This window comes from Rhipicephalus microplus, chromosome 4, assembly GCF_043290135.1.
Source record: "Rhipicephalus microplus isolate Deutch F79 chromosome 4, USDA_Rmic, whole genome shotgun sequence".
Taxonomy (NCBI): domain Eukaryota; kingdom Metazoa; phylum Arthropoda; class Arachnida; order Ixodida; family Ixodidae; genus Rhipicephalus; species Rhipicephalus microplus.
The window spans coordinates 122,907,039-122,930,424 of record NC_134703.1 but is presented as its reverse complement, the minus strand read 5'-3'; the positions used below and the strand labels follow the sequence as shown (position 1 = coordinate 122,930,424).

Genomic DNA, 23,386 nt, shown 5'->3' with positions numbered 1-23,386 from the left:
GCATGGGAATATTGTAATAGAACAGAAGGCAGCAGAAAGGGGGGTGGTATTGGGGCATTCATTCATAAAAGTACAGACTGGCAAAGGGTCAAGCAGGAGTGCAAGGAACATTTATGGCTAAAAGGGAAAGTGCCAGGTCAAATGACACTCCTTGGTTTCGTGTACTTGTGGACGGGAGCAAAGGCCAGAGAGGAAAACCAGGCAATGGTAGAGTGTATATCAAAAGACATTCAGGAGTTAGGAAGAGAGTGCGAGATAATTAAACTAGGAGACATGAATGCGCACATATAGATGGGTATACCGACCCGACAGGCAAAATGATCATGGATATGTGTGAAAGGCTTGATTTGATCATTTGCAACAGTACCGAGAAGTGTGAAGGGCAAATAACATGGGAGGTAGGAAGGCTGCAGTCGACGATAGATTATGCACTGCTGTCACATAGGATGTATGATAAGCTCAGGGGAATGCACATAGATGAAGGTGGCTCCAGAAGTCTGGGTAGTGATCGCAAACGTATCAAGCTAAGTTTTGGAAGAGCAGTGAAAGTGGGAAGGAGACAAGATGAGCAACTATAGGAAAATTTTTATCCAGAAAAGCAAATTGAAATAGCCACTAAACAAATTGAGAAAGTAATCACGGAGGATAATAAGACAGTGTGGACATACACGAATCAAATTAGACTCTTTGAGCTAGAGCTTGCTAAGACGCGTGACAAGTCACCCCGGCAAAGAAGACACAAACCCAAAGGTTGGTGGGATGAGGAAGTTAAGAGAGCCATAGCAAAACGTCAGGAAGCCTCTAGGGAACACAGACATGCTAAGCAGCGGGGTGAACCGACAGATGATGTTGAAAGAAAATGGGAAACCTTTCTAAGCTGTAGAAGGGATGCATCCCTTCTGATCAATGAAAAGATTAGAAGAAAGGGAGCTCAGTGGCTGGCAGAAGTACATAAAAAAGATAGAAAGGCAGCTGCGAAATTTTGGAACCATCTAAACTCCCTAAGAAATGAGACGAGCCTAGAGCGGAGTTTTATAACTACAGCCCAAGGTGCTAGGCTAGAAGGGGACGAAGCTATTGAGTATATAAGAACAAGGGTGACAGAAAATTTTCAACAAAGAAGTACTTTATGCACCACAATAGACAAGGACGAATCAAGTGGTGCAATGGCTCCATTTTCATGAGAGTGGGAAAGGGCTGAGAAAAGGGTTCCTAGTAGTACATCAACAGGCCCAGATGGCATTCCAATTAGGCTGATAAAGACATTAGGCCGGAAGTCTAAGCAGGCTTTGAGAGATGCAGTGAGCCCAATAATAATCAATGGTGAAGTTCCCGATGGATGGAAACTTAGCAGGATGAGCATGAGCTATAAAGGAAAGGGGGACAAATCTAACATAAACAACTACCGTCCTATAACAGTGACATCAGTGGTCTACAGGCTGGCGATGCAGATTATAAAGGAAAGACTGCAGGCATGAATAGAGGATGAGGGGGTGCTGGGGGAACTGCAGAATGGGTTTCGGAAACACAGGAGGTTGGAAGACAATCTGTTCTCACTGACGCAGTGCATCAAAATAGCAGAAAAGGAACACAGGCCCCTGTGGCTAGCATTTTTGGATATCAAGGGAGCGTACGATAGCGTGGTTCAAGAGGAATTGTGGGGAATACTGGACACACTAGGCATGGAACATGTAGTCACTAATCTTTTAAAGGGTAGCTATAAAGGTAACAAGGTAGTTATAAAGTGGGAAAAACAGGTATACAAGCCTGCAGAGGTAAGACAGGGGCTTAGGCAGGGGTGCCCCCTGTCACCCTTATTATTCATGATGTACCTACAAGGATTAGAGGCAAAATTAGAGGGAAGTGGACTGGGCTTCAACCTCTCTTTAGTCAAACAAGGAAAACTTATTGATCAGGCACTACCAGCATTAATGTACGCAGATGATATAGTGCTAATGGCCAACAACAAGGAAGATTTGCAGAGATTGATGGACATCTGCGGTAATGAGGGAGATAGGTTAGAGTTTAGATTCAGTAAGGAAAAATCAGCAGTCATGATTTTCAATGACAACGAAGGTAGTGAGCTTAGAATACAGGAGGCCACGCTAGAGATAACAGATAAATACAAATATCTGGGCGTATGGATAAGGAATGGGACCGAGTATCTGAGGGAACACAAAATATACGTGACGACCAAAGGTAACAGGAATGCAGCAGTCATGAAAAATAGGGCACTGTAGAATTACAATAGGTATGATGTTCTGAGAGGAATATGGAAAGGGGTCATGGTTCTTGGGCTGACATTCGGCAATGCGGTCTTGTGCATGAGATCAGAAGTTCAAGCAAGATTAGAAATTAAGCATCGTGGAATAGGTAGGCTTGCTTTAGGAGCTCACAGGAATACACCAAATCAGGGAGTACAAGGTGATATGAGATGGACATCATTTGAGGGCAGGGAAGCTAGCAGCAAGATAAAATTTGAGAAGCGATTGAGAGAAATGGGGGAGGAGCATTGGGCTAGGAAGGTTTTCAGCTACTTGTACATGAAGAATGTCGATACAAAATGGAGGAAGCGAACCAGGAAGTTGACTGGTAAATACTTAGAAAACAGCAGGTGGCCAAACCAAAAAGAACTATCGGTTAAGAAGAAAGTGAAGGAAACGGAGATTGACATGTGGAGAATGGGCATGATTAAGAAGTCCGCACTAGAGATCTATCGAACTTTTAAGCAGATAATTGTCAAGGAAAGAATCTATGATAATACTCGGGGTAGTTTTCCACTGTTTGAGGCCAGGACGGGAGTACTGCGAGCCAAGACATATCGGGCCAAATACGAAGGGGTAGACACAGTATGCAGTGCGTGTGGAGAGGAAGAAGAAACTGCTGAACACTTGATAATGTTCTGTAAAGGGCTTCACCCTATAGTTCGGGATGATGGCACAGAGTTTTTCAAAGCACTGGGGTTTAGGGACAGCGAGGGCAAAATAGACTTTAAGCGGGTAGACCTAACTAGAAGGCGGTTATCTTATTGGTGGCTAAAGTCAAGGCACGAGTGAAAATTAAACCCTTCACTGCGAAGTACGAATCTTCAACTTCATTATTTAAAGGAAAAAAAAAGATAAATGTAATGGTTAGTTCACTAAGTATTACGGCTAGGTGGCGTGAGCCGCCGCGCGATCTAAAGGGTACAGCCACATCCATCCATCCATCCATCCATCCAGTGGCTGGAACAAGCAGACGACATTATCGCGGCAGTTTTCGGCGGTGCGATAATTAGTCGAGGAAAAAAAAAATCGTGTTTTTCTCAGGCGATGAGGGGGTGCGAGAATTATGCGAGTGCGAGGATTACCCGAGAAAATACGGTACATATATAAGTATCGGCATAGTGTCCCGGCCCCTTCTGGCCACTTTTTAGGGCAAAATAAAGGCAGTCCTCAATGCCCCTCTGCACATTATGGTGTGCCCCTGTTGAACATGACACTATGCCAGAGCACACTATGTTGCATGGGTAGTAAATCAAGTGCTTGCTAAAATTTATCACCATAATCGGAAGCATAATCAATAGCATCGGTACCACAAGTGATTATGCTACTGATGATTGCGGTTAGCATATCACTTATGAAGACTGATGACCTTCCTCTGATTGTTCCCATTTGTTTTATCTTCCCCTGTGGTATTACAATATGATGCCCCAGTATCACAGCTCTCCGATCTATTTAGGACCTCTTTAATCAGTGCCAGTGCACAAACGGCCACACACGTTGGCTTAGGAAGTGCAGATTGTTTACTACCATGCTATAAATGTAATTATTTGAGAATCCAGTACTTACTTTACATGCCTGCTTGACTGAATAACGATCCCAAGAAAACCAAGTAATGCAAAGCAGTAATCGTAGGACGAATGATTTAACCACACCAAGGGCAGCCAAATGTCGCCATATGTGACGCTCAAGCCCATTATAGCCACGCTACATTCTAATGTATCTCCACATTAGAGCGAAAGTACAATGCTGCAATCAACAGTATTAAGCGATGCAACATGCACTGATCCCAAGTGATACACAATGACAAACCATTCACATTGTTTCTTGTCAATAACATGGTAGCACTTATGATCACTTTAGTTGATCTCAGTGAAGAGACACTTCATCCTCAAAAACACTTTATTTGAAGAATAAAATTAATTGCGAATCGCTAGGACACGCTGATCCTTGTCGCAGTTATGTACAGCAGTAAAATCGGCACAGGCCAACATGACGTAGACGTTCCAAAGGTTTCACACTCTTGATCGTCTGTAACGAGAAGTGAAGGAGGTACATAAGTGGTAGCCCAACTAATGAGTACAGAAGCTCTTTTTTATAATATCTATCCTGATCCATAGCTCAAACATTATCTTATTTTTATGCAATTCTACGTATTAGACAGATTTGATTATAAAAGAACTAATGAATGTGTTATGCTTTCCCGTACAGCTATGGTACCTCTGTTTCAAGCACGTTGAATGACCGGAACCATCTGCCCACTTTTGTTGCCAAACAGATCATTTTAAATTGCATATAAAGCTGCTGGTGTCCGTCAGATATACTGCTAGCAACTTCATCATTTTATTTCATTCTGTTCACTGCATATATTGTTATCCATTCTCTTTTGTAATGCCTTTGAGCTTTGACGGTATTGAAGAAAATGAAATAAATAAACACTAAATAACCTTGCCCATTATTGTCCATTAGCAGAGTCCTACAAACATTCAAAGAGACGTACATGCCTAGTTAAGACAAGTGTTCAAACTAGAGTATTTTAATGCAAATTGATACTACATCAATGCCTATCATTCTGTGAACTAAAATTCGTAAACAAGTTAGTCATCATTTTAAAATATATAGAAGGCTATGTTTTTCCTACATGGCGTCTTGTGCTGCCACGGGTGGGTGGTGCAAACACTGTCGGAACATTTTTGCAAGCCCTCTTTGAAATCTTGCACAGCAAACTGACAATCACAAACGTCCACACTTGGCAGTTTGCTTTTTTGCTTAGACCGACAACCTTCCTCAATGGTTTCTCCTATGTTTCTTGCACTCACGTTTCACGTTTGCAATTATTATCTCAAAAAGTACGACAGGCTCAGCCAATACGATGCACTTACTTTATCACAGAAGGATGAGGATGACCTTCAACGGACACTGAGCACTGAAAAAAAGAAAGAACAAAAATGAGATAATGTAAATGTGGTACACTCAAACGTCTATATAATGAACACAGATATAATGCAATATCGATTATAACAAAGTAAATGAAAAACAGTTTCATATTGCAAGAAATAAACCTTTACAACAAATTTTGGTATATAACAAACTTATTTTCGTGTGAGATGCAACTTTATTATAATGATGTTTGAGTGTATAAGCAGCAACCCAGCAAAGCAAAGCCAACAAAACTGAGGTATGAACTCCAGAAATTCACACATACACGAGCCGACACGTAGTCGTCATCCTCATCAGGTGCTGCTCGTCCATTGCTCCGCTTCCTATAATTGAGAAAGAAATGAAAAATACGCTCTTAGGATTGGAGCTCCCAAAGTTAACGTGAGCACACACAGAAAGAAGGAAAGCTTGTGGGTGCTTACTTCTCACTGATTGCACCTGCAAGAAGACATAGACATTTGCAAATTGTGTTAGGCAAGCAGCAACATATCAGCAGATTCACGCACAGCATCGTGTACAAATCACTCTAGCACATGCATGGTCAACTTACATTGTTGGAGTGAAAAGCTTACAAATACTAAACTAAATATCCTTGATGCTTAGTTGAAACACACCTGTCTTCAAATGTAAAAAGGCCAGAAAGCTTAGTTTCAGTATGAAAATGTACAGTGCCAGGCTCTCATGATCAATGTACAACACTTACAGATTCAAAACGCGACATTTTTTTAACGACAAATATTTGCAACTGCTCGAGATAATCACATCATAATGCAATGAATCTGATTTGTAAAGATGATGTTGGCTCTGATTGATGTGTTCCGAGACGAAATTACGCCGATGTGACCCGAGCGGAGAATGGTGGAACTAAAACTAGGTGGGTTACTTAGCCCTAACTTGTCCCATTTCGCTTCGTAAGCACTATACTCCTGCAGTGAACAGAAATAAAACAAACATGAATACTAGTACATATTATAGACTGTATATGCATACATCATGCAGTAAAAGATGTCGAATAGAGGTGTCAACAATGCAATAACCCCATCCCCTCGTCATTTACCGTTTGCCAGGGTCTTGAAAAACGCCCTAGCTATTCTAATCAATATACTCATTCAATTGTGTGGACAGGTGTTCTCGGGAATGTAAATACGTAACGTATTCCTTTCCTTCACTAGCACTAAATAATGCCAGCCATGACATGAGTATCAATGCCTGTCGTAAACACACACATAAGCTTTGAGATTGCTGCGCTATTCTGAAACTGGTGGGTGCAATGTTGACATAATATATCACATTTGTCCTCGGTATCCTAAGAGAAAATTTTAGATTATAGTATATACTGAATCATCCAATCCTATTTACTATGTATATACCTAGAATCAAAGCCTATCTTAAAAGGGCTATGATAATATAATTTAATTTTGATTATTATCAAATGCAATTGCTAAAAATATGGGGAAACACAGTACGATTAGATCAGGATATTTCTTTCAGATTCAGACAGGAACGCATACACAAACATTCACATGCGAACAAACTCAAACGCCGCCTCACAAACCTGAGCTGACTCGAAGTTGGCGACAAGTGCTTCACTGTTTCCACTTCATTGAAGACCACTTGAGCCCCACCAGTCATGGAAGGGATCACGTCTCCCTAACGAGTGAAAACAAACATCAAACAAGCACATTCGCGAGTTGTTGAAAGCCTACAATACACTGCAGCTACTTCGATTTTATGGTATGAATCCTTACCAAAAGTCCTAGCAAGAACTCATAGATTTATATAGGCCTGAGTCTTCTTAATTTTAATCACAAATTTGGCCTAAGCCATATGATTTGGACATGGCTGGTTAGGATACATACCAGCCTACTTTGTCTCTAATAACAGCAGCATCTGTCTTGGTGGCATTTTGTATAATCATGCAACAAACACTTCACTCCTTAAACACATTTGGCCATCTTATACCTGACCCAGGAAGCGATAATGTGAATGTATTACAGTGCTTAGGCTCAAATGAGCGCCTTTATTTTCAAAAACAACTGCCTGTACAAAGCCATATTATGCAAATGTAAAAGTACATTCATGGCATTTGGATTCAAACACACACACAAAAAAAAGGGGATGACCTTAATTTTAGAAGTGGCAGTCCCATGCCACCAATTTTCCACAGGGTGGGTGCCTGCCCAAGCGTCTGCATTTTCATTGCTTTTCATGAAAAAAAAACTTTGTAAAGCTTCTATTCTCGTAAGGGCTTCGGCAAGCAGGTCGGCGCACGCTTTCGTCGCTGTTTTCAGATGTCTCGTCCCCCACTCCCTCAACAAGAATCTCGGTGAACAAGCAGCACTTTATTACGTCTCTTAATGCACGAAAAATTGTTCATTTAGTGCAGCTAGTTCAATTACTAGTCATTAACTGTAGGCGGTACCTGTAACGCAATAGGGATCATCTTGCGAATGTCCCATCGTAGTGCATGTGTTCTTGTGCATTTACCTTAATTTCTCGGCAAGTAGGGCACTGCTGTTGATAATATTAGCTGTTTTAGACGTTGCCATACATTGAGCTTTCACTCTGACATAAATTGTTGTTAGACTTTAGTGTCCCTTCAAACCAGCTTCATCGACTTCTTCACTAATTCACACTGCATTTATTAAACATTGAGTTGACCATGTTATTGTTTCTCGCTATGCAGTCTCCGCTTTCCATTAAGCTTGTTTTGTACTGAAAAAAACAAAACAAAAACAAAACCCAAGTCCCGACTGGCTGGGTGAAAACAGTGGGAGGGGTGTCACGTGAAAATGCCGACAGCCCTCACCTTGTAGAGCTGTTCCTCCACATCGCCACCTGCATCTTGCTCCTGGTGCAACAGTGCATACTTTGACGCCCCCTTGGTGACGTCCTTCACACCCAGCTTGCCCACCGACTTCTTCTTCTTCATCACTGGCTGCATCACCGCGCCTGCACCAGCAAGGTTGACCGCTAAGCCGACAACAGACTAGACAGAGACACCACGAAACATGTGAATATGCAGCCACGAGGTCAATGACAGCCATCTTAATAACTATGCTTTCGTTTTTCAATGCTGATGCGAGAAATCGTAGAGGGTGAGCTTTTGTTATGGTAGTTGTGAGTGTTTCTAACTGTCAGTCTTATCGTTGAAAGAAAGCGAGCTCACTATTCTAGCACAGACCACTACCATTGGTCTCAATTTTATGACGACTGCAGAACGAGGCCCCTCACAGGAATCTGCACTCATCTCGATACTGTGCCACATGACATCATCTGTGCCCACCAATAAAGGCAACAATGGTCATAACTAATTTCTACTTGAACGCTGATAGCTGTTGTAAAAGCCTTCCAACTGCACTCAAAACCTCACAGGTGGGGATGACTTTTTTTCTTTAAATTATGCATCTCCATAAACAAAAGTTTGCTAAACTTTTATCAGACAGCAGCTTAAAATGAGGCCTCAAAAGAATTCTTGGACCTCAAACTTCCCATAATGTATTTAGGCAACTGCGAGAAGTGTGTCTGTACTGAGCAATTGTATTGAATGAATGAGCAGGACTGGTTGCATGCACTAGAGTAGAAGCTTGAGGCAGTTGGTCGAGATTCGTGCTTGTAAATGTATGTGCTTCACAATGTTTTTCGACACTCGTTTCATCTCTCATCCGAGCATTTACAAGTATGGTTGCACGCAAACTATTGATTCAAGAGGCCCTTAGCGAAATGCAGCAAAAATCTTACCGGTATCGACGGTACCAGCTGGCTTGTGGTCCACCCACATCTCTGCACCAGAAGACCTGGAACGCCTGTGACGCGTCGTCGGAGTCATGGCGGCCTTAAAAGACCACAGGACGTGCAAGTAAATTTTTTCGTGGATTTTGGAGGAATAAATCTAATCAAAACCACGCTGCAATTCACGTCCAACTTTAATTTTTGCTACTTTGATGAAACTGACTGGTACCGCAAGGGTCAAATTCATGTAAGTGACCGTAGGGGAACCTGGGTTTGGGACTCTAAAAGAATATTCACAAAATCTCATCACCAAAACATTCGTGCAGTAATTCTGAACAATACTAAGGGAGCCCGTCTATTTTTTTTTCTCTTTTATTATTTTTTTTTTCAGGCAGGGGAGTACAATGAAATTGACCGAAGTAGGAAACTCTTGCATGGGAGTACAAACATGAAAGCCATAAGCAACTGAGACAGCTATCACATCACTCTGATAGCTGTTGGATCACTGTTTTAGCCACACTGGGAGAGTAATATTTTACACAACTTTACGCAAAGTATGCGACTGCCCAACTTTCCGGACATTTTCGCGGTCCCTTGAGGGTCCGGGAAATCGGACGACGACTGTATTCGCAAAATCAAACATCAATAAAAACCACACAACTATACTACAGCTTCCTTGGGTAATACACTTGTGCTGCATCTGCAGAAGTTTTTCGATATATATATATATATATATATATATATATATATATATATATATATATATATATATATATATATATATATATATATATACATATTATACACACACACACACACACACACACAGAAGCAAAGCACAGCCATTACCTTTGGTGTGCCACAAAGCCTGGGCTCAGATGTAGCTGGAGACATTCCAGCTGCTGATCTTCCTGAAAAAGAGAGAAAAAGGAAAAAAACAAAAAACAAGGAACTGTAACAAGTGAACAGTGGAGCACCGTACTTCTGAAAGCTTCACATTACTATAAAACACAGCAGCCTTGGTATTTGCAATAGACCAGCCTTGCCACATCCAGAGTACCAGGACAACTGCCATGCAAGCAACAAGATGAATGCAAACCATGCCACTGGTCACGATATAGTCAAGCCAGCAGAACCACTTTGCAACAGAAGACCCAGGCTGCATGTGTGGCCATAATGTTAGAGACCATAAGGCACCTCCTTTTAGTCCCACACAAAAAAATTAATTTTTGCAGACATAAAATGTAATGAGATTGTGCAAGGTAGGGTTAATTGGAGATGGATGGAAGAGGCCCTTGAAGTACAGAGGGCACATGATATGCTGATGATAATGATGAATCACACATAAAAGCTGCCTTTATTAAAGAGGCTCAACAAAGTATTTAATGCTTCCCTTTATTTCTGAAATTTGAAGTGCCTCACTCAGAAAATATATTTTCACTGGCCCAGCACTATTCCGAATTCATTTCTGGAATACTCTGCTTTCAAGAAGGCCTGTATGTACTGCATACGCTCCTGAAGATGCAAAAAAAAAAATAAAGTCCATCACAAAGGTTATGGTGACATTTACTACACTGCCTATAGTACAGAAGCCCGGAGGCCACCTTTTACTTGGCTCAATTTTCTTGGCTAAGCTAACCTGTTTCCGAAGACACATGTCAGACTATGTATACACAATCTCACAAGCTTGGTGAAGGAAATCCAGAATTTTTTCATAATAATAAGGACATCTGTTCATAACTTGTTGGCAAGCATCAAAGCAGCAATCTTTGAGATGGGTATCATATCTAATAGGGCACTGTCTGTTGAAATTGTGGGCATCTACAGCTGTAGTAGAAGAAGCTTCATTAAGGAGAGTTGGTTCTTTTAGAAGCTATATGGTAGCAGCATGAAGACATCAACAGAGCGCTTGTACAAATATATATTTTTCCTTTTACCTGTCTACTCGTGCTGCGACTATATACTTGCACTTCTTTTCCACTCAATCGCATTAGCGTTTTCACTGATTGTTTTCCAGATAATTTAACCATTACTATAGCATCCATAAAACTCTACCACACGTGAGGGTTCTATCGTAGTCTAAAATTACAAGATAAGCTTTTAATCCTTTTTTCCCTAATCCCAATATTTTTTTTCTCCCATTTTCCTCTAAAACTCTTTGTATACAGATTTAGATCATTATTGTCTCCTTTCGATCTCAATGTCTATGAAAAGAGAACTGTACTTGCAAATCTGACAGCAAAACACAAAACTTTACAGTGTGACATTGTATGCATACCAGTTTTTTTACACTGATCTGCACCTATTATATTTAATTTTCAGTGCCATTTCCACAAGATATTTAATTGTTCCCGATGAGATTTTTATACGTTACTCGCCAAATAAAATTATGCACGTTTTCCCTTTCATATAACTTGTCAAATGAATAATTTTGCAATTTATGAAGGAAATATATTTGCACTCCCGGTTTGAACTTTTACTTCAGCACCTCCTCATGTTATTCCTTTTATGGCGACACCATCCAAAATGAATAGCATGACCAAAACAAAACTAAGTTTATTACATTCAGGAAAATGTACACCTAGTTCTGTCCAAACCAGTTTACATCCATGGCAGTACACATATCCAACATTTTCTGACACCGTTAGAAGCACCATGTTGAACACCTCAATCTAGATGCGGCTGAACAATTCACAAGAAGCCACCTTCACATGATCGGGAGGGCAAAATGTTTTTTTTTACAAAGGGAAATAGAAAAAGAAGAAATTGAAAATGCTGGCAATTCTTGTCGAGAACCATCACCCCTATGAGTGAGGCTGAATACCATGCGACAGATGGAGTAGTGTATGCACTGACGCATCCTGATAAATAAGCCAATCTCTTGCTCACCACAATGCTGTACGGGTTTCTCACATAGCCCTTTTTCGTTGTCAAAAACTTCTAAAATACTTTATTGACAGTCGCTCCAACAGGAGCAAATCCCCAGCGCAAAATTGTGGAGCTGAGAAAAAAAAACTGACCACCATCTGCATACCACAAAGGTTTCTAACCGCAGACACCTTCTTGCCCCCGTCTAAGCAGGCGTGGAACAAATTTCATGACATGATCCATGTAAAAACCGATGCCTATAATTTCCCAAGCACAGCACCAAGTCAGCCCAGTGATCCCCAACGTCTCATCAAGAGTGCAGCAGCAATTGTCAAGTGCTTGTCAAACTTGTCGGACATTTTTTTAGTATGGCCGATTCAAAGTTGGTGAAAATATGAATGGCCCTACATGCTCATTTCCCCTTGAACCGCAAGAACTCGCAAACTTGTGTACAGCCAAGGGCCCCATCTATACAAAAGGCTTGTTTTAAAGAAAATGCTTCATTGGCCCCTTCTTCCAAGACAAACAATACCTCAAGCAGATTTGTTTGACATGAACCGACATGAATGTATAGACTAATTTCTCCGAACATACGTCACGAAAATGTGGTGGCGCTGTCCTGGGGCCTTTAGTTTCGCATGGTAGGCAAAAGCCTCTGCGCCTACCCCAATTGCTGCTGTGTTTCCACTGGTGCGTGTGCTGTTTGTCGTCGTGCAAAGAAAAAATGGTGCACCGACCAGCTTTCACGACGATTTGAGTGGGAACCCAGGAGTAAGATTGGCCAAGATTTCTTTTTTTTTTTTCAATTTTCTGTTTACAAAAATCCTTGCAACAAAGATTAGCCACGCGATAACTTGCCTACTATGACCGCTTATCGGTTATGTTTTGGAGCAGCTTACGAAGCAAAGATGATTAGATCTGTAAAAGGTTTGTCATTGTAATGTGCTGCACTGCGTTTGGAATTAAGCCTTGTATGAAGGCATAGCAAGCATATTTATCTCGGAGCACGTGAACGTTGTGGGTAGCATAGCCCTGTGCGAAGAAGTGCAAAGAATTTTTTGCGATTGCCATTGTTGATAGAACTGCAGAAATCATGGATGTGTCAAAGCGTAAACTAAGGCTGTCACTCGGTCATAAAGCATGTGTGTCTGTCTGCATGGACACAGTTAATCAAAGCAGCACCAAACGAACGGACCACCAAGACTATAACAAGGTGCTTGATTGAGCTGGTTGGTGCTGCATGGTAGACGAAGAAGGTGCTTAACAGCACAAACGACAGAAGGTGCTTAACAGCGCTCTGTTCTGGTCTCTTCTATCCCCTCCTGTCGTTTGCGCTGTTAAGCACCTTCTTCGTCGACCAAGACTATGCTTTTCCTGTTTGTATACAGCTACAATGACGAACCGTGTATAGGCAGGGCTGTTCTGGTTGTGGTGCGCTTCACGAGCTTTTCACGTTGGTCAGAACTTACGGAAAAACAGTAATCGGAAACTTGGCGAGTCTGTTTATGGCCTGTACACATCTAGCAGCCTCGGTTTAAGCAAATTGATTAGGCCATGGACCTGACAAGTACGTAACTGCATTTCTCCAGCATGTAGTTGAAGCATTATCGCAAGCGTATTGAGGATGAGTGTCGCCAAGATTGCCCCTGATCGTTTGCATGAATAACTTCTTCAGCAGATTTATTTTACACGAGGACTTACCGAAACGACTCGTGGATGTGTATTTTTACACAGAGCATTTCCATATTGAATCCTAGAACTTCTTACTGAACTAGGTCTGTCACTTCTGCATTAGTTAACAAATTAAGATAAAATTAAAATGTACACGTGTAATGTATATTGCTGTTACAAAGTGACAGTTCACAAAGTTGACAAATTGACACGCCACGTAGACTGTCGCAACGGCGATGACATTTCGCAAATGAGCCACATTTTCACCCTCAAGATACCTCATGTTTTGATGAGGTTCTCAAAACTAGAGCTACACATCAACAGGGCTCATCAACTGCAACTACTTCTATTTTGACCGCCGCTTGTAAGCATGCGGGAGGCGTCCCAACGCGCCGTGCTCAAAGGCAGCTTTTGCTTCTGCTGCGCCTGTTGTCATGTGATCACAGGGGGTGGTAGTGCGCTTCTGGCTGGGACAGCTGGGCGGAGTCCACGCCCCGCGACGTCATTACAACAGACTTACATATATCAACGGCGCCTACTTTTGTTTACAAACATAGAATAGATCTATAGAAACTGATGAGCAAGTACAAAAGTGCACGCCAGTTTATGACCATTTGGCCACCAAGCAGTGGACCATCCAAGTTTGCAGTACTCTAGCAGAGAGAAGCTGAATTACAACCAAAAGGTTCTGCATAAAGTTGGTTCTCTTCTGTTCTTGCTCCCTCGCGATGCACATGCTCTCTCGCGATGCACATTAATGCACGCTGAAGAAATGAATTAAACTAACTACATGATGGTGCAGCTTATTGCACAATTCCCAGGGAAGCTTCTTGCATAGTACATGTTCATTAATGTTTCTGCACCCAAATCTGAGCACACGGGCCTACAGCATTTTCGCCTCCATCGAAAATGCAGCTGCCGCAGCCGGGATTCAATCCTGCGACCTGCGAGTCAGCAGCCAAGTACCTTAGCCACTGGACCACCGTGGCAAGGAAACCAATAGGGAAATAGCATACAGCATGCTTCTTCCAAACAGTGATCTTGTTGCAGGGAGACTGCCCTGGGCCAACCACAAGGAAGAGATGAGCACACTCGCGAGTGCACGTATGGTAATGCAGGATTTTTGCCAATAAAAAAGCAATGGATTGGAGCGTGATGTTACATGATGATGGCGCATGTTGTTCCGATGATGTTGGGTCTTCTCCCATTCTAAAGAACATTTTGTAGATGTGGCAACACTACTACTGCACTGAAGTTTCTTCTACGAAAAATTCCCACTACAAAAATGAACTTTCAGTGCCCTCTCATAGGTCTATAGAAACAAATGCATAGGTGTTCTGTAATAATTACCTTTCTGTGTGCCATCTGACATAAAGAAGATTTACGAAATAGTGCCAAGCTCAAGATTCCAATTTATGACAGGAAGAACTGGGCAGGTAGTGTTCTAAAAACATTGCACGCAGTAAAGTCCTCTACAATTTAGTAAGCAAGATACGTTCATCTACCGAGCTTTTTAAATTTTATCATGGTTTGGTACCATCTTGAATGGCTGCCATCACAAAATCTCACCACACTGTTCGAGCGTGGAGCCCGCCACCCCTCGATAGCGATGGCGTTGAGGTTGCCCTTTCTTTCCCGTCGGTCGAGCACGCGAGTTTGTTTCGTGTCCAACTGTTGAGCAGCCTGCATCGCGCGGTGACACAAAGCACATGACCATGCATTGCCTGAATAGCATCAACTATTAGAAGCCATGTTCCACAAAATTTCGTTTTGAGTGTTCCACACACAAGCTTACACAGTTACACCAAAGGCACGTGGTTTTGGCACTGCACGCGTACAAACGTGGTAGTTGCCAGCTTATTCGATATCAACAGGGTATCAACACGACGTCAACAGGACTGAGTCTGTTAAAAAAAGCTCTTTTATCTACCGTCGTTACGATAGGTGCTTCTCACTCACTTCCAAACTCTCTAATCCAAGTCTGACTACAATGTCAACACGTCACCACGCGAGATTTAAGTTCATGCATGCCTTGATTGAGTCCCCTCCGCTGTGGCCACTTTACTCCGTACACTTTCACCTCATCATAACAATGTTGCATCTTGCAAGAAAATAAGTTTGTTATATCCAAAGATTTGTTATACAGGTTATTCTCAACCTTGCATCTATTGAAAGACTATTTTTTCTTTACTTCGTTACACCTAATATTTTGTTACATATCCATGTTTGTTATATTGAGGTTTGAGTGTACTTCCAGTTTGCTCAACCTTCCTGTACTTGTAGCTCGCATAGTCTTAATCATTTGCCGCTTAAATCTAGAACGGACTGGTACAAATATAGCTACTTTTCTGCAACAGTTGAAGATTAGAATGCTTTGCCTAGTTTTATCTGCACTTTGCCAATGACTGATTTTTCATCTCCGCTTGACATCTAATGTTATCGTTACTCCTGCCATAGCCCATGATTGGCTGCAGTATGTATAAATAAACATAAAATAAATATTAACCCTTAACCCAAGCTCCACTTCACAAGTATAGTTGTCAACCTCGTGCCCAAGACATGCCCAACAGCAGACTTATTCAGCGAATGCAAAAATTTCACAGCGAATTCTGCGGCGATGGACGTTGCCCACCAAATTCCCTGGCCAGGCTTAGGCAGCCCCGCTTTATCACAGTCTGCAACTAAAGTTGCGATTTGGTGTGGTCTCAGTGGAGCTGTCTTCAGAACTGCAACATGTCACTTGAGAAGCCAAAAGTTTCATCAATACCTGTGAGACTACGAGAAACATAAGAATTGCTTCATGAAAAGTAAAAAAGTCATCTATGGAAGTTTGGCATTCTCTTCGCATCTCTGCCAGGACCAAACCCTTTGCGAGGCCCCTGTGGCTGTCCACATCTCCCAACTAATACACTTTTATACCCTCTAAGCATGTCCAGCTCAATGACTGTGCACAACATTTCAGGCATGAACATTGCCAGGATGTGTGAAAAGGGTGTTCTGATAATTGTCAGGATGCTTTGCTGGGACTGGACACCCGGCGTTTCACACAGGAAAATACATAACTGAGGAATGTACAAGGATGGTTACACTGTCATAATTACTTTTTCTTATGCTTGTATGTACATGATAGGATATTTTTCTCAGTGCTGCCAACGTCGTTTCAACCCAATGTGGGTTACATTTGTATGAACACTATGCCAGGAAAGAGATGCACGATACTATTGAAAAGCTGCGAGCAAGACCTGTGAATTCCCAAAAAGAAAATTGGTGCTTGCAATGAAATCTCGCTGCTGCTTGAAAGGTGTGCCTTTTCAAGGCAATTTCTACAGCAATGGCCATTTTCGACTAGCTTCACTAGTTTTGATGTCAGTCACAGTCGCAGGAACACCTTTTTGAAGGAAGGTCACGTAAAAAAAAAAAAAACTATAAAGTGGGTCATGTGATTTCAAAACCCAAAAGTGGTAGTCTGAGGTTCTCAGCTGTTCCATTGGTATTGCCGAATGGAATACTGCACATTAGAGAGTGCGGTCATACGACTAGCTGCCAGAATTCCATAACCTCTCTTTATAAACTAAAACAAGGTGAATAAGACGAAGCCAGGGCTAACTATTTAAGACAAGATAGATATGAGAAAGTATCAGTGTCTAGTTCTCATAACAAATGAAAAATTGCTATAGCTGCTGCATATACAGTACACTCCGAGTAACTAGAATTCTGTTAAATGGAACTGCTGCTTTAAAAGGAACAACTGCCTCCAGCATGATCAGTCTCATACTTGGATTATTCACCCTTGTTCATCTCTGAGTAAACCGAACTCTTGTTAAATGAAACACATTTTCTTAGTCCTTTCAGGTTGCGTATAGCGAGAGGCTACTGTATATTATATTACACAGACTATTCTATAACCACCATAAAAATTTACCAACATTTTTGCCCTTTTATTCTTTTTTTTTTTCAGAGCAAGTCAATAACTAAATGCCAAAAGGTCGGCCCGTCCACACATCTCACCGTATTCACTTCCATATTCTTTCTGAATGCGAGTATCCAAAAATGAAAGTCCGACACTTGCGTTTACCCTTAAAAACACCTATAGAAATGAAGTTACATGCAATTAAAAATATTTCCATTCACCAAGCAGCAAGACAGTCAACAAGCATGTCATTGTTTTAAATTATCCAACGGCAAAAATCTGCAAACAATTCCTACATTCTGCACAAAATGAACAAAATAGCCAAGAAGGCCATTTTCTTCGCACCATAGAATGCAACTTGCTCTCTAGACTTTCTCAATGTACTAGCAAACGGAACAATCTTTTTTTGTGCCACATGTAAGTTTTACAAACAAAGCATTCCAAGCTAATACAAGCATAATTTCAATTTACGCCCAAAAAGACAATGTTTTACTACAGTGCCAAACCAATACAGGCACATGCAAAACCAGGTTTCTAAAAAAAAAAAAAAAAAGACAATCAAGTAAAGGCAATCCTTGACTAGACACGTCCAGAGAAAAACAGATTCACACTAGCAACATACACACCATGTGATAAAGTTACATACAAGCAAAAGAATATTCACTTTGCAGATGTGCACAGGCGAGTGTCATACAGTCAATGCATGCAAGTCAATTTTAGGCCATCAATCGAAATCTGAACAAAAGCCATTATAGTGAGCCTATGTCTCTAAAAAAGAAAAGCAGAGAGTGATGCCCATGTCATGTATGCATAGCACATTTATAGCACACCAGTAAAAAAAAAAAAGAATCGAGTACGAGCGTTTTAATACCACTTTCAAGGGGATGATACAGTCGTCCATGCACAGAATAAAATACAAGGAACAGGTAGTTTCTAAAAACATTGCACGCAGTAAACGGAGGACTGAATGAATATGATGGAAATGATTGATGCATGACCACGACTGAAATTATACATAACCACTACAGCAGTAATACAAAACACTGCAGCCATTACGAACATGCAAGTAGCAGCTATGCAATCTTGAAGTACAGTATGTGAAAAGTACGAAAACTTCAACAATCGCGTGAGCAGAGAGTGCAGGCGAGAACGGGAAAGCAGCATCAGCACAGCACGCAAGTTTCCCAATCAGCTCAAGCAGCCAGGCACGCATGCACGCAAGCAGTACTGGAAAAGCCTTCGGGAATTTTCGCAGACGCTGCATTCAGCTCAAAGCGGCACAATTCTTTGACAGATCAGGACTCACTGGTGGCCACGCCGGAGCGAGTCGCGATGCCATTCTCGGATGACATGGGGGGTGCGGACGGTTCAATGTGAGCGGCGACAGCGGCAGCGGCGGGCACGTCCCAGTCGGCGCTATTGAGCACTTCGCGCAAGATGCGGAACTTCTCATGGTTGACGCTCAGCTTGGCCTCCAGTTCTGCCTGCTTGTCGGCCAGCAGCTGGTTCTGCGAGGGAGTGTACACTTTTACAGTGAACACCACTGTACCGCGAAAGAGTTGCGAGAGCAGCTGGAGTCCCGAACTAGCAGCCCAATGAAATGCTCCCACATCTGCTGACACTGGGAGTGCATCCCACGATCTGATGCTGATCGTGTTGCCTTTGTTTTTTTGTTTGCAAGTCACTATGATCATGCAAGTATGCGGAGCATGTTTTGTACGGCTAGTGCGGTCTACCAGCCAACAAAATCTCTGCCGAGAGCGCCACAGGGCGTACTGTATTTACTCGAATGTAGTGAGAGCTTTTTTTTCCATATTTTTGCTGCCTGAGGCTGATCCTTGCGTCACGATAGAATACCGACATCCATGTTGACTAAAAGGTGCAATGACGCACACTTTTCTTTTTTCTTCCTGGACACAATGAAAAGTTGCCCTTTGGATTACAATTGAGTAAATATGGCAGTTTAGCTGAGGCACGTAAAGCAAGGGTTGTTTTTTCGGATGATTACACTATGCCAATCGTGCCAACACAGTGGGCCGGGGAACATTATCGCGTGGCGTGACTGACACATCAAATGGTAACCTCGTGAAATATCGCCACAAGTGATTGCTTGCTAGGCATGGAAGCCAGCGTTTTCACTGGTAACGGCAGCGTTGTTTGAAGTTATGATACTGTAAGTGCAAAAAAACACCCTGTGCCAAATTGTGTGCGACTGAAATAATGACACTGCTGGCCCCCCAACAATGAATCTTGTAGCAAAGGCTGTGAGAACTCACAATATGAATAAATGTGAAAATGAAAGGGCAGTGCACAATTCATGTAGCACTTACATAATGTAATTTTTGTGTGCCGATTTTAAATATGCCATTATTTTCCTTGTATAGGGTGTTTTTTTTTAAATACAAAATATTTCATGTGACTTTTGGAAAGCAAGGTTTTTTTTTTTAACTAAGAGTTTCGAAGTAAGTTGACATATCACAATAATCTAGAATCAGGACTGTGTGCAGTGCAACAAAAATGAATGTTCGAAATTAATTTGAACAAAAATTATGGTACGTTGAACATTTGTGCGCGAGTCAATTTCAAGCCAGAATTTCACTGGCAAGTGTTCTTCTACTTGGTTTAGAACTTCATTTTTGTTGCATTGCTGTCAGTTTTGATATCAGATTATTTTGATAAGCTTATTTACTTCGTAACTTTCTTAGTTTAGACAAAAGCTTGCTCCCTAAAAGGCACAACTCCAGATTACTTTCGACCGCATTGGTATCTAACGTTCATCTACATTGTCTGCACATGGGTGTTCGATACACTTTGCCACTGTTCAAGTGCAGCCATCATGGCTGTGATACGAGCCTGTGCTTTAGAGCTTAGTAATGTGACACCTTAGCACAGTAAATGTACTATTCACTTGACGACACTTCGATAGAAAACAAGAGGGATGTATTAGCACCATATGTTCATATTTGCCTGTTCAAAAAGCACACAAAACTTCCTTTTGTATTGTCTAAACACCACAAAGGGCAGAAATTTACAAGTAAGAACACCTCCTATATTGATTTGATGCCTTAGCTACTATGGCCAACCATGTGAAAAAGGGCTAACAGCACAAATGAAAACAGGGCAGACATCTTGGAAATTGATAAGTTAAAACCAGCAACAAGCAGTTGCACATTGCCTCCCGTGACAGCTGATGCAGCAACAAAGAAAGGACTGCACAATAAGCACCATACCATGGCCCGCTTCATGCGCTCCCGCTCCAGCTGGATCTGCTCCTGCATACGGTGTTGCATCTGGACTTTCTGCATGGCCTCCTTGTTCAGCTGCATCTGCTTCTCGTCCAGCTGCACAGGTTTCACAAGAGACGGAAACATTGGTCACATCACCTGTGCAACCTCAAAGCAGACCATTGCCAGTGGCACAATTCCGATCAGCATTGTATCATAATGAGTATTTAACCATATTTTACTGTTCTTGACAGTTTCCACTCAAAGCGACTAAAACCTTTTTTTTAAAGCCAGCTTACCGAGCCTAGCATATGTGTGGTTTTGCGAACAGCCATGACATGGCTCATTATTCTCCTCATTATTCTTAGTTAATGAGGAATGAGGAGAATCATTATTTTCCTCATTTAGCTTAGTCTCAGCGTTTATGTACTTTTATTTTAGCTTTCTTTCCGTGTTCTGTCATAAACGTCAGGTGTGTTTTTACCACGTCATCTCTCGGCGTCCATTTCTCTTCACAAGGCACGCACAACAAGTGTTGACGAACTTGGCCATCAAATATTCTCATTACACTCGTACATGCAGTAACATATGAAAAAGACAGGATAAAAAAAGGAGAAGTGACAGTCCATGCCAACCCTAGCATTGCACAAATGCCACAGAGTGCCAAATCCTGGTGGTTACACCAAACACTGCAGCGAAATGCTACAACTGAAACGTCTAGACAAGGCTTCCCACTCACTTACCGAACACTACGAGACATGGTGCAAACAGTGCAAACATGACTGGTACGGAATTTTCGCTAGGGTTTAAAGCACATGTGTGGCCTTCCTAGGAGGTGGGATTCACACAGTACTAGCGCAACGTACAAATGAAGTTAACTGAAAAGTGTTTTCATTAATAATGTGCGAGCTTTTACGTCCCCAAAACGACGGTATGATTGCGACAGACGCTGTAGAAGAGGGTTTTGGAAATTTCGATCATCTGGTGACCGCCGCGGCCGGGATCGAACCCGCGACCTTTGGGTCAGCAGCCGAGCACCCTAGCCCACCGATCCACCAAGGCAGACCAAGTGTTTTCAAAAACTGGTGTGATCAAGAAGTGGGACCTTTTCGTACTAAAAAATTAATTCTTAAGGACACAGTTTTTCAAATCACTGCATGAAAAAAAAAAAAGCATTTAATGTCAATTACACATGTGGCACATGATCTCACTAATGCCTTTACAGGATGTTGAACGAGGTCGGGCATTCCACAAGGCACCTCGAGCAATGTTTTCTCGATGCGATAAATTGCAACTACACAGTCAAACCTCATCACATCGAAGTTGCATCTTACTCGAAAATGAGTTCGTTGTATACAAAAATTCGTTATAACAGTAATTTTTAACACTGAATTGCTACCCTATCCTTCATTTACTCCCTTGTAACCAATATTTCATTATATCCGTGTTCGTTATATCGAAGTTAGAGTGTACACCGACCATGTTCTCCACAGTCTTCTTCTGGCGGAACATGCCTTCCAGCTCTAGGTTGAGTGCCTGCACAGACTGCTCCGCGTTGGACAGCTTCTTCTCGAGCAAAATCACCTGCTGCTCTCGCGCCTTGAGGTCCATCCGCAGCACCTTGTGCTCCTGGCCAGAAAAGAAGATGGCAAAGGTGACGGCATCAGCACGCAACAAAATTGCGCACTTGGCTGATTAAGCTCACCACAAGTAGTGTCTGCTTGCGGTGCGAGGCATCAATAACACATTTACACCTTCACCTTTCAAATGTGATGAAAAGTATTCCCGAATTGCCAATGTTTCCCAGTAATCATGAAATTTGCACATTAGATAAGCAAAAGAAGTGCTTTTTTTAACAATATTCTTTATGTATAACGTTAAATAGTTGAACTAAGAAAGTTGTTGTCTCTTTATAGCTTCAAGCCAATTTTCCTTGCAGTATAGCAGTTGGAGGGTGCTGTATACTTATGCATGAAAAAGAAAAAAAATTAAACATATGGGTCTGCGCCAATCATTCTAGACAGAAAAAATTGATATATTGCACAATGAACTAGTTCAGCTAGACCGTGATCTGGGCACGAGAAGTGTGTGAAAGTGCCAAGCTTGTATATGGTAGAAGAAACAAGGGACGATGTGATCAATTAACCAGATTTCACAAAAGTTGACAGGGCAAAGGATGCTCATTGTGAAGCTGGTGCACGTGGCTGCATTCGAAGAAGCTGCATTTGCTGGACTTGCTTCCCAAGCTACTAGTTGTTACAATGACAGAAAGGAGACACCTACGTTGCTATAGAGGAAAATGTGTATGCCCCCTCAGGAAGTTTCACAACTGAAACATTCACCCAAGTGATACAAAAACTGAACCATGCACCAGAACTTTACTAGTGCAGCCGTCTAATGTTAGGTACTAGTAAGTGAAAACCAGGAGGCCAAACAGCTGATGCTAAGGAGGCAAAAAAAACAAGACAAATGGAGAGATTAATCAGGCATTTTATAGTCCGCCTTAAATCTGCCAACTTCTTGCTGCAATATTCTCTCCCTCACGCACTTGTGCGAATAGTACCTATTTTAGCAACCTACAATTGACTAATGCAGTGGGCCATTCCTTCAATAACACCACAGGCCTTGCAATGCACGTCGGAACAAATGCCCCTGATAAAAAAAAAATCCACCTCTGGTTAATCCACGTTGTAGAGCAGCCATCACAAAAGCCATGTAGAACCAGGTGCCATCACTGGATTGATAAATTTAACTTCAGCTGTCTATTTCACCGATCAACC

The 23,386-nt window shown here is 41.9% G+C and overlaps 1 protein-coding gene across 2 annotated transcripts in view; it reads right to left on the bottom strand.

The window, feature by feature from the left end:
* Window positions 1-4,149: 4,149 nt before the first annotated feature.
* pav (kinesin family member pavarotti) overlaps window positions 4,150-23,386 on the bottom strand; it is a 42,597-nt gene continuing 23,360 nt past the window's right edge. Inside the window, exons 15-24 of one of the 2 annotated variants that reach the window (XM_037423388.2) lie at window positions 22,086-22,235; window positions 20,613-20,723; window positions 18,689-18,890; window positions 9,783-9,844; window positions 8,943-9,036; window positions 8,011-8,153; window positions 6,757-6,851; window positions 5,467-5,524; window positions 5,144-5,187; window positions 4,150-4,292 (exon numbers count right to left, since the gene is read on the bottom strand). In XM_037423388.2, the coding sequence (XP_037279285.2) occupies window positions 4,277-4,292; window positions 5,144-5,187; window positions 5,467-5,524; window positions 6,757-6,851; window positions 8,011-8,153; window positions 8,943-9,036; window positions 9,783-9,844; window positions 18,689-18,890; window positions 20,613-20,723; window positions 22,086-22,235 (975 nt within the window). In that variant the 3' untranslated portion in view covers window positions 4,150-4,276. Of the gene's footprint in view, window positions 4,293-5,143; window positions 5,188-5,466; window positions 5,525-5,623; window positions 5,640-6,756; window positions 6,852-8,010; window positions 8,154-8,942; window positions 9,037-9,782; window positions 9,845-18,688; window positions 18,891-20,612; window positions 20,724-22,085; window positions 22,236-23,386 lie in introns of those variants that run through there. The other variant, XR_012894956.1, reaches the window with a different exon arrangement.